The sequence below is a fragment of the Etheostoma cragini genome, chromosome 20 (assembly GCF_013103735.1).
Source record: "Etheostoma cragini isolate CJK2018 chromosome 20, CSU_Ecrag_1.0, whole genome shotgun sequence".
Classification (NCBI taxonomy): domain Eukaryota; kingdom Metazoa; phylum Chordata; class Actinopteri; order Perciformes; family Percidae; genus Etheostoma; species Etheostoma cragini.
The window spans coordinates 5,041,281-5,053,664 of NC_048426.1; the positions used below are offsets into that span (position 1 = coordinate 5,041,281).

Below are 12,384 nucleotides of genomic sequence, written 5' to 3' on the forward strand. Positions count from 1 at the left end.
ATTACTCGTAAAATACTTGTACTCGGCAAAAGTGCTTCATCCGTACCGGATACTCGTTTCAGCCGGATACTCGGATCACCCCTACTGTCTACATTTGATTTTATTGTAAATTACCTTAAATCTAATGCAAAAGACAATAATTGATGATCTGAGGAGGCCATGTTTTATTTTTTTAAAGGTTATTTTGCGGGCATTTTTATTTTTATTATATCTTCATTCGACAGGACAGATGAAGACATGAAAGGGGAGAGAGAAAGGCAATGACATGCAGCACAGGGCAGGAGGTTGGAGCTGAACCCGGGCCTACTGCGTTGAGGAGCAAACCTCCACATGTGGGCGCCCGCTCTACAGACTGAGCCTTCCAGGCGCCCTGAGGAGACGTTGTTTAATGATGGTAATATCCATGTTCTGTTGGACACTAGTCTACATCCACGACTTTACACCTCAGGGATTTCAAGGTGCCGCCGGAAAGTTAGTCTGATATCGTCTATTTCTATTTGATATCTTTCATTTCGGCCGGATGGCCATCACCTTCTGCTTTCTATGTGTTGGCGTTCTAATCTCTGGGGGATTTCTGAGCACTAATCCAGACCGCTAGCTAGACTACCTGTCCAATCTGAGTTTTGTGTTTCACGACTAAAACCACCTTTGAACGTCCACATGTTCCACCAAAACAAGTTCCTCCCAGAGGCTATTTGGCAGAGGCCACCATAGATGATTGTGATTAGTTTAAAGAAATGCCAAAAAACCAGAGTCAAACTGAGTTTTGTATAGATACACATGAATGACAAGCTGCAGGTTGGAGTGTCACTGCATTGTGTGATGTGATCCTCAAAGTTTTGAGTCTATCCTGTCTGTGTAACTTTAAATGGAAGTAAAGGTCCTTCACTCAGTCCATCGCCCCCGTTGCATTAACAATGCAGCTGTTCAGTTGTGTTGCTTTTTAACATGAAGCAATATTTAAAGATGCTGTGTTTGCTGGACTTACAGTTCTGAAGAGAATGATTGCAACCTGTTGGGAATTACCTCACACCCGGTCTAACTGCACGTGGACCTTTTCCTATTTGGATGCGTTCTCCGTCTCAGTGTATTGATTATAATTGTTTGTCACCGTTTGTGTCTTAAATATATAAACATTAAAAAAAACTTGATCACAAAAAAGATGACATTTATGTAAACCAAGTCAATGAAAGTTGTAACATTTAAATTAAAGTAAAATAAGAGCATGCTATTTGTCATACTGTACATAAAAGGGCCCGGACAATTTAATTTAATTTCTCATTATATAGAATTTTCCAACCAAACTTTTTCTGCCAAATTCAAGCCATTATTGGTCTATCGCAGACGTTTTGGTATCTATTGGCCACCACATTGTGGTTACTAATCAGTGAATTTCCCCCTTTCTAAAATCAAAATTTGTATTTATCTCAAAAATCGCCATATGTGTCGGGCTCCAGTACTTAGTAACAGTGTATAGTACTGCCAGAAGGAAGACACTCTTATTTTCACAGCGAAATACTCGTACATTTACTGTCCGCTCTCAAGCTGAACAGATGCTAGATACCTACCCGCCTCAACTACACTCGCCTTTCCATTACGAAAAAAAGTCCCTGGTACCTGCCAAAAGGTCCTTTTTTTTATTTAGTACCATCTCAGTTGAGGTTCCAAGCAAGCGGAGGCAATACCAAAAAAGTGACGTGTAAACCTGCAGACTGATTGGTCGGAGGCAAACAGCCACATGACGAGAATAAAAAAAAACACCTTCATTGTTCTGTGTGTGTTGCGTTAGGTCACGGCAGTTTCCTCTAGGCTTGCATGATTCTGGGAAAAATAGGAATCACGATTGTTTTGCTTAGAATTGATATCACGATTCTCTGCCACGATTTTTTTTGACCATGACAAAACAAATGAACAGTACCAAACCAAGTAATATAGTAATATAGTAATATGGGTTATTAGTTGGAGGATTGGAAAAGGTCAGAAAAAGTATTGTGTAATAACTCGACAAAAACATCATACCATTTTAGAAATATGTATTCACATTCAACACCATAATACCAGTACATATGATGTAAATATGCTGATGAGCTCAGATATGTAAACAGTCAACATAAGACGCCGCAGGGAGTGCAGAATGTGTTGACGTGATCCAGGAGAGAAACCTAAACAGCCAACAGACTAAAGAAGACATAAAGTACAGGAACAGGTGTTTTGAACTTTGGTTTTGAACATGCTAGTATTAATCCGCATATTAACCCCCCGCTTCCCTCCCCCATATTCTTGTGTATTTACTAACCAGCTACCGCGTTGTTGGTGAAAGCAGCCTGTAGTGTTCTCTGTACTGCTGTTGTGTCCGTCATGCTGCTGGCCCTACGTATCCATACACACATGCCCTGTACCGGGCTTAGCTTCTGTTTCGGGGAAAGGGGACCTGACGTTCTCCTTTACCTTGTTAAGGTAAGCTAGGTTAGCCTCCTTGTGTTCGTTTCTCAAATGCAGGCTACTTTCAAATTCTGTCTACATACATGTTTTACCACCTTACACTGCAAGGCACTTGCTTTTATCTGACACAGTTATAATCCAATAGGACTCTGCTGCTTTCTTCTGACTTTGCCGGGCACGGACTATGTTGTTTGTTCTTTTCACTTTTACATGGAATGTCTGAATTTCTGGGTTCCCAGTCGGAAACTTTGCAAGTCTACGGGAAATGGCACGGTTGGACAGATATACTGTTATTCGCTCTATGAAAGACATTGACAAAGACTAAGGACATTTACTCGGTCATTTTAACCAGATTTTTTTGGCACCTATAGCACATTGCGCATCACTAAAAGCCTGTAAACAAAGAGGCCTCAATGAAGAGAAGGGAGAGAACTGCAGTGCATGGGAGCGCTTTAAAACCTATTTTATACAGTCTATGTTTAAAACTCACAGAAAAAAATAGAAAGAAACTAGTTTGTGAAGCATTCGGCTTGTAAAATTAAATGAGAACCAAAGTCATACAAAGAAATTAAATTTATTTAAAAATTAAATGGTGTTCAAGGTGAATCGGGATCGCGATTTTAAAACGATTAATCGTGCTGGCCTAGTTTTCTTGCTATGACGACCAGCCACGCTCGCCTCACCCATGTGGCAGTACTAATCTGCAATGGAAAAAGGAGGACGGGGCACCGCTGCCCAGCAGGTACCATTAATGGTGCATTAAAAACGCCATAAATGTAACCGGAAGTGCCGAGGAGATGCAGATTCAGAGTAGTTTTTGTGACTAAGTAATGAAGCATGAATGGTTGCTAAATTTAATACTTTAAGCTTGCTTTAAGGTATATAGTTTGCCAAATATCCTTCAAAGTAAGATGCATAATGCTATACAGAATTGTACTGTAGTTTAATTATTAGTACCAACCCCTAGTTGAGTACAGTAGATGGCACTGTGTCCCTACTTTTGCAGAGAGACAGAGAAATCTGGGCATTCAGACAAACTCAATCTTGAACATTAAACATTTTCTTTAATGGAATCGCTACCTTGTTATAAAACAAGTTGCTAACTTGCTCATTACCTTGCTTCCCTATGTTTTTTTTCTTCATCACGGGCAGTAAAAAAAAAAATGTTTTGTTCAAATCCAGGTAATGAGTAAAAACAAGCCAAAACTGAGTTCAGACCCAGACTGAGTGCCATTAGTTATTAGAAGCTGGCTTTCAATAACCAGTGCAGTGATTTACATATACATGTATACATGTACAGTATATTGGATTCGGCCCCTGGAATTTTAAAACCCCGTCGGTCCTCTGATCTTCTGCCTCCTCCTCCTCTGCGGTTTCTGCAAGTTCTAGTAGATTGTGTTGGATGAAATGTTTATTCACACTGCTGTGGTTGGTTTTCACAGACAGCTTACAAGTGGACATAGTTCAGAGATATGAGATTTCACAGACCTATAATAAACTGGAAGGCTGCTGTGTCTGTGCAGCAGGAAACCCAAATTGATGAATGAATCGAATGAGCATGAATGTTTTCATTGAGTCAAAAAATAGTTTAGTCAAATAACCCTGAAAACAAGTCTGACTCCAGTTGCAGACTTTTTTCACTTTTTTACTGTTTGTAAGCATCCTTTGCCCCTTTAGAAGGTTCTCTCTTTACAAAATAACAATATAATAGTTACAAAATGCTTTAAATCAGGAACTATAAATATCAATCGGTTTATACACTTTCAATTCTCAGATAATAATCAGAACAGTGTTTGATGGGAAACTAAGGCCATGCCAGCTTCCTCAAGACACACTGTCTGCACTCTGACTCACAGTTTGTCCTTTGGGATGAACATTAGGGTGGTTAAAGGGTCACTTCACCTAAATTATTGAGTGGAATTTTATTTATGGTGCCCTTGAGTTTTTAAAGTGCCCGTGTTATGCTCATTTTTCAGGTTCATAATTAGGACGCGAACGCCGACAGCGGCAAAGGCCCTATTGGAACGGAAGGAATAATTATTCTTCCGGCAAATGAACTGCCTTTTTGGGGGACTTATCATATTCAAAGACTCACCAAATTTGGCGGTCGCGTCAAGTCTGAAAATTTACATATTTTAAGGGTTTTGGGAATAGGCTCACAAAAATGGCTCGCTGGCGCCACCTACAGAATTAAAACAATTGAGCCCCTGCAGTACCTTTAATGTAGACTCAGGAAACCTGGTACTCATATGTACCACGGCAGGACGGACAAAAAACTCTGTTGGAGCCGTACCCTAAACCCAACAGGAAGTCCGCCATTTCGAATTGAAAGTTCAACATTTGTGCGATTTTGACCATTTCTACATGTGGTACTTTAACAAACTCCTCCTAGAGATTTCATCCGATCAACTTCAAATTTGGTCTGTGCCATTATAAAACATTAAATATGTAAAGTTATTAAAAGAAAAACTTGGCGGGGCGGCCGTTTTGTGCTCTTCGCCATCAAAACAGGAAGTGGGATTTAATTGAGTGTACATTGTCCAATTGGCTCGAAACTTTTCAGGATTCATCAGAGTCTGACCCTGACGACATATACACGCCAATATTGGCTCCAAGTCCTAATGCCCCCTAGTGGCAACAGGAAGTAGGCCTAAAAGCTGTAAGTGCTATACTATAACGAACTCCTCCTAGAGATTTCATGACATCGACTTTAAATCCAGTCTGTGTCATCTAAAGACCTTAATGATAAAAGTTATTAAAAGATAAAAAAATTGTGAAACTGTGTGGGTGTTGCATGGCGGTCATTTTGAGTGTTTAGCGTGAACAAGAAAGTGGCTGTAACTGCAGTGTACATTTTCCTATCTCCTTGAAATTTCCCACAATCACCAAGAGTCCAGGCCTGAGGACATCTACAGGCAAATATGGACTTTTGGGAATAGCGCCACCAACTGGCAACAGGAAATCAGCCTTAAATGACAAAATCGTCTGATTTACATGAAACTTATGTGTGGACTACATGTGATATTGAGCCGCCCCCTATACTTTAACCATGCCCACTCACTCAGGTCATGCCCCTTTCATACCATTTGAATTGTTTAAGGTACAGTCTTGTGTGAGGTGTCATTGAACTCAGCAAAGAGTTCCTTCTACTTTGGTGATGCTTTGGTCCGCCCTCTATGTTTAAGCCACGCCCCCTGTCATACCTAGTGCCCCATTTAAGGTAGAGTCTAATGTGAGGTATCAATGAACCTAGCAGAGACTTCCTTTGTTATTGGTAAAAGACCCTTAAGCTTTGGCCATGCCACCTTTGACAGATAATAAACTGTATGACATACAGTTCTGTGTGTGTGCTATCTTTGAACTCAGCAGGGAGTTCCCTTTTCATGTGACGATTTGCGGTGTCTGAGTACCAGAACAGGTTTACATGGTTTAATTTTCAAAAAACACCATATTTTTGGTGTACTGCACATTACTGCAGATACATCTTTTTCCAACGTTGGTCAGTACAAGGCCAGATTAGCTGGGATAATTCTTCTAAAGGAGGGCCACTTGTGGAATACCTGCAGAACAGGAACATGGAAGTAGTTCTTTTGGAGATTATGGTCAACTAGTGTGTGTTGTAGCAGTGTTTTGCAATTGCGATCGAGCTAGCATGCTAGTGCTAGCATGTGCTACGGTTAGCCACCTTGTCTCGGCTAGTGACGTAGAAAGAAAGACTGAAGGCAGAGGACATTAAGACACCGTATCTCACTCAAAACAACATGGATAGTTATTTTCCAAGTTTGTATATGTGTGTGGAAGGACCAGAGACACAAAATAACAACCCGAATCCTAGAAAGAGAGATTTTTTTTTTTATAATATGAGCACTTTAAAGATTTCTTTCCAGAACTAATATTGTTAGTAATCAGGACAACTCCCAGATAACTTTGCTTATTGTAAAATCTTATCCTGAGTAAGTAGGACATTAGTGGTGTACCATTCAGAAAATCTCATGATTGGATTAGATTCCGATTTATTGTATTTTTTTGATTCAATATTGATTCTCGACTGCAAAACGATTCTCCATTTAAAAATAAAAACTTCACAGTATGTCAATGTATTTACCTTTTCCATGTATATACTGTTTGTATTCATATCCATATTATTCATGTGGATTTGTTATTTTCACATTCTGTTATGATTTATGTGTATGTTATGTGTGTGATGTCTGTAAGCTACTGGGAACTTGAATTTCCCCCTGGGATCAATAAAGTATCTGCCATTTTATTGATGTATACATACAATATAAAAAAGTTATTTAAAAAAAATGAATAGGTTTTTAAAATTGTATGAATCGATTTTGAATCGGTCGAGTTTGAACAGAGATTATAATATGAATTGATTTTTTTGCTGACCCCTATAGGACATTGTGTAATGAAAAACCATTGCTGGGTTTTTCTGTTCAAAACTTTAACTATTATGCCTCAGAAGAAGTATTTATCTTCACTTGAGTTTCTGCGCGGGAACACAGCCATACTGAGAAATACAGAGAGAGTTGTGTGGAGCTGATAGTCTGGCTTGAATGTAACAGACATTTATTAATATCAAAAAGTTATACACTAAAAGCCTTTTATCTGTTATCTCTGAACATGCTGCCGTATTCTGTTACTGTCCACTGCTAGCTATAGTAACTACATGCTACATACAACGCCAGGAAAACCTGGAATCTTGCCTGTCAATGTTGTTTATTTCTCCCAAATTTTAGGTCACATTACTGCTGAAATGTGTCCGGTTGTGTAGTATCTGGTTTAGAAGCGTCTTTTCACGATACAAAGTCCTGCTGTAAACTTCGTTGCAGACTGACCCGAGTGTACTGAGACTTCAGCATGAGCAGAGATGCGAAAACGCCAACCAATTAGAGCAGACTGGGCTTTTTGGGAAGGGGGTCTTGAAAAGTCAGGCGCTCCAACAGAGCTTCTAAGAAAGAGAGTGAATACAGGTGCAGCAGTATGAGAAAAAGGTTTTTGGAACATAAAAGCATGTAAACATGTTCTAGTAGAAACACAAGTATTTGAGGTTGCACCTAATGTACTAACATCTGATTAAAAAAAGTTGGTAAATTGGGTAAATGGACCTTTTTAACAGTATGACCATGACCAGCTTCAGTAATGGGTGAAAGGTGCATCAGGTGAAAGTGTTGAATCCAATATTATTGTGCAAAGGAATGCCCTCAGCTCCTCTGAACTCCTCTGCGATGTCATCGAATGTACGGCCTTTTGTCTCTGGGAGGCGAATCCAGGTGAAGGAGAAGGCGGCCAGAGCCACAGCCATGAAGAAGAGGTAGATGTACTCACCGCAGAGTTTCTGTGTGTGTGTGAGAGAGTCAGACAGGCGTATTATTTACATTGGGGTACTTAGTTTTCAGGATGGCTGCCATCTCTGCAGCACTATAGCAAATAGATGTTCCCCTGGATCACTGTTAACTTAATTACTATTATTTCAACCTGATATTAAAGGAGGTTAGCAATACATTTATACATATTTCACTTCTCGGATTTATGTCTGTTTTACAGTAATAAGCATGCGTTTTTATATAACTCATTGAACAGATTTATAGCACCTGTTTAACAGTTGCGTCTCTAAGGTGTAAGGGAACTTGCAAAAGCAAGCAAGAAATCCCCCTCTAAAGTGTCCCCTGAAGTTTAACTCACTCATGCTGCACAGCATACAGGCCAACAGTAAAAACCCACCAGTAAAGGAGGGAAGAGGAGTGCCAGAACAAATTTCCCTCCCCAGTTGAGCATGCTGGTGAAGGCCATAGCGATGGGTCGGCCAGGCTGGTCGAACAGCTCGGCAGCGATGAACCATGAGATGGGGCCCGGGCCCAGCTCATAGGCTGAAATCAGGCAGAAAACCAGCAGGACCTGCAGGCTCCGCAGCTCTGGGACCAGGTGCTGCACGATGGATAGACACATTTCTTTAAGTGTTGGATGTAGGGAAGTCATTGTCAGTTTTAGGGTGTAATTTATATTTAAATTTGTCAGCTGAAATGGCGTTGTTATTAAGCCGCCAACACATGATCTGTGTCAAAACCGCGGTAAGGTGCAGAGCAAAGAGACGGTTGCGCCTTGAAAGGTCAGTAGCAACCAGGTCAAAGTTAGTCCCGCATGGCCAGACCTATCTCCAGGTCAAAGTTGAAATAATTAGAATTTTTAGCGCAGCGCACGGCGGCAATTCCAGCGGTGCGGTAACCCCAGGGTAGCGTTTACGCCTAGTCGGGCGTTGCCGCTTTCCACGTATGAAATCAATGGAACGGCCTGCGCTGAGTGGATTATCTGTAGGCCGCTTTAGTGTTCCCTTTCACTCAAATCAAATCTCAGGTCAGCTGTTCTCTAAAATGTGTGTTATGTTCAAACAACTGGTGACTAAAGTTAAAAATCCTAACCCTAAACAAATAGATAGCTTTTGCCTAATTTATGCAATATTGATACAAAACTATGCAAATGAGGAAAAGAAATCGCACTAAGAGGGTCTTACCAGGACAGAATCCACTATGGTCATAAGTAAGTTGCAGACTGCTATAGAGATGAAACCAGTCAGGAGCAATCTCCTCCTTCCTGCCTTTTCCATCAGGAAGAACTTGGAAGAAAAAAAAAATCAACAGTGGGGACTCTGCTCTTTTTTTAAACAAAAATGCAACATTACTATGTTGTGGCTCAAGCTGTTAACTGTTGATGAGGAAATGGTGACGAGTACTATAATTTTGTGGCAAAATACGCAATTTCATTGTATTTTTAGTAAACTTAAGACTCTTAGGTTTAGCCAATATTATTATAATAATAATAAACTTTATTTGTATAGCACTTTTCTAAACAAAGTTACAAAGTGCTTTGCGAGACAAAATAGCGGATAAAAAAATGATAAAAACCATTTCAAAGGTATGCAGCATTAAGCAAGGAGCTACAAAACTGTAAAATAAAACACAAAACTATGATACATAATGGCATTCTCTATTATTGTTAATTTTGAAATATAGATTTTACTTTTAAAGATCATTTTAAGAGGAATCTAAAAGAAGATAAGGAGCTTCCCAGTCTTTTCCAGAGATATGATAATGTGTTGAATAATAGTGTTACTCAACTAGGGAGCTGGAATGTGAAGGTTTCCCCTGGGTGTTGTACTCACTGCCACCAGAGTGAATATCACGTTGACAGCCCCCACGCCCAGAGTCAGGTATTTGGCCTGATCAAACTTGGCCTGGAACATTCTGGTGGAATAATTAATGATCTGGAAGAAAAGAGCAGACATTTCTTTGAGCTTTGTGGGTTACTGGGACGTCTCTGTGGGTTTTTAGGGGCGGGGGTATTGTCCTGACACACTGCCCCAGAATGAGTAGCGCTGAGCCTGAATAATGTATTGAATAAATACCACAACACGGCAAGTGAAGTATTCATAAAACGGCTGAAGCAAGCCATGCAAAAAGATTGAACCACACTTTCTCTCGCTTATATTACGGATAATGTCAATCATAAGCAGACCCAAACAGAATCAGCAGATTTTAGTGGACAGTTTTATTTAAGTTTAAGCTAAGTTTTATTACATTTATTTCTGTTAAATAAATGTAATACAACTTTTGATTACATTTATTTATTTTATTTTATTTTTTCTTATAAAATCTACAGAAAATTCTGCAAAATTCTACAAAATTCAGCTTCCATAGATTCTATTTGGCCCTGGTCATTAGTTATTAGCCTTCAAATTCATGTCAAAAAACATTTTACCAGCAGGATCTTGGCCTCACAACTTTTGCCAGAAAAACCTTCTCAGACAAATTGCATTTTAAGACTCACCGCATTAAATCCGGACAGCTGGCTGCCCAAGTTGATGATGAGGACGATAATGATGGGCTGCTTGTATCTGCGTTTCTTGAAGAACTGGTGGATGGTGACGCCGCTCTGAGTGTGGGCAGCCTCTTCCTTCATCTCTTCCAGCTCAGAAAACACCTTGTCTGAGCTGCCTCTCAGCCTCAGCAAGGCTGCAGAGTTAAAACATCCTTTTTTTAAAAGGTGGTCTATTCTATATTGTTTTCAGATTCATACTTGTATTTTGTGATTTTGCTAGAAAAACGTTTTACACCATTTACAATTCTAAATATAAATAATGCATGATTCTGCTGCACTGCTAGCAAAGCATGGACAAGTTTGTAAAAGGACGGCCAGGTAAACGTAAAGCTGAAGAGGAAGCTACGGCAAACACCACCATTGCTAACACAAAGACAAATAGAATACATAGTGGTGAAAACAATTTTTAATTTTTAAAAGTCTGAATTTAGACTTTAAATTAAGAACACATGGCCCTAATCTTCCTCCGTAGATGTCTCTAAGATATTATATACACCCTTAAAGCTTAATGACTAAAGTGGGCCCCACCTGCCTCTGCTTTGCTCTCCTCTCCCTGGTCAATGAGCAGGTAGCGAGGGCTCTCGGGGCAGAAAGGTAGCACCAGGTACTGGGTCAGGGCCGGAATGACCGAGAGGGACAACATCATGGCCCAGTAATGCTCTGTACCCAACACTGTGTCCAGACCAGCCACCTGCAGCAAACACATGCAGGAGGAACCTTGTTGTACTTTGAACTTTTGTACTTTGAGTGAAGCCGATTTGTAAAACAAAGCAGGACTTGGCAAGGCTTGTAAAAACATATATGTTGTATATTTTTATGCAAAAAATATGTATTTTATCTGTAAAGATTCTCACAATAAGTCTTCAACACAAAGCACCATCACCACAAATCTGTTCTTAATTTCTGGTGTTGGGTAAGATTGGCACTTCACTACTGTAAACACAAAAGGTTTGATTATGATGTCTCAGAAAGAAGAAAAACACAAGTCAACACAAGTCAGAGGTGGGAACATAATAAATTACAGAATTCCTTCAAATGGCTTTTCTGTATCCAACCTCGCGCTTTATCTACCATATCCTGGGTAGGGCTGGGTACTGCATTCAATACTTTTTAGGCACGGACCAAATTGCCTCCTCAGAATCGAGTATCGTCATTCAATACCCAATTTCAATAAAGAGGAGTAAACCTCATCCGTGTCAGTGAGTCAATTCTTCACTGAAATCTAATATACGGGGAAAAAAACTCTACGTTATGCAAAGAGATGGGGCTCATGTAGTAGAAGCTGAAAAATAAATAAAAAGATGTAATGTAATTTTGTTTTGTGAAATTGGTATCAAAAATAGTATCGTTTAGGCACCGATGCCAAAGTCCCGGCATTGTTATCGTACCAGTATTGGAATTTGTAATCAGAAAATTGTTTCCCCCTCTCCCTCAAAAAGGCAAGAGTTACCCCACTACTCAAAAAAACATTTAAGTGGCTGGCCACTCAACAGAAACAGTCGACCTTGCTGTTACTGTGCAGCTTCAAATCAACTTCAACCTCACTCTCTTCTGTTGTCATCCTTCTGGACCTTTCTTCTGCCTTTGATACAGTGAACCACCAGATCTTTATTTCAACACTCCAGGATCTGGGGGTCTCAGGCTCTGCGCTCTCTTCGCTCAAATCTTACATAACAAATCGAACCTACCGGGTGACTTGGCGAGGATCTACCTCAGAAATGTGCTCTGTCAAAACTGTGGTTCCTCAGGGATCAGTCCCTGGTTCCCTCCTCTTCTCTCTGTACACCTACTCCCTCGGGTCTGTCATTCACCCACACAGCGTTCAGCTACGCAGATGACACCCAACTAATTCTCTCCTTTCCGGAGTCTGAAACTCAAGTAACAACACGTGTCTCGGCCTGTCTGACATTTCTTCTTGGATGTCCACACACCATCTGAAATTCAACCTTGACCAGACTGAACCTCTTTTCCAGGGAAGGGCTCTCCTATTCAAGAACTGACTATAGCAATTGAAAACTCTGTGGTAGCCCACACCCAGACTGCTAGAAACCTGGGTGTCAC

General features: G+C 40.2%; 1 protein-coding gene across 1 annotated transcript in view; it reads right to left on the minus strand.

The window, feature by feature from the left end:
* Positions 1–6,907: 6,907 nt before the first annotated feature.
* The window catches only part of LOC117935686 (solute carrier family 2, facilitated glucose transporter member 1), an 8,914-nt gene continuing 3,437 nt past the window's right edge, over positions 6,908–12,384 (minus strand). Inside the window, exons 7-12 of the mRNA XM_034858066.1 lie at positions 10,852–11,099; positions 10,273–10,457; positions 9,608–9,709; positions 8,960–9,061; positions 8,173–8,376; positions 6,908–7,786 (exon numbers count right to left, since the gene is read on the minus strand). Coding sequence (XP_034713957.1) covers positions 7,607–7,786; positions 8,173–8,376; positions 8,960–9,061; positions 9,608–9,709; positions 10,273–10,457; positions 10,852–11,099 — 1,021 coding nt within the window. The 3' untranslated portion in view covers positions 6,908–7,606. The remainder of the gene's footprint in view (positions 7,787–8,172; positions 8,377–8,959; positions 9,062–9,607; positions 9,710–10,272; positions 10,458–10,851; positions 11,100–12,384) is intronic.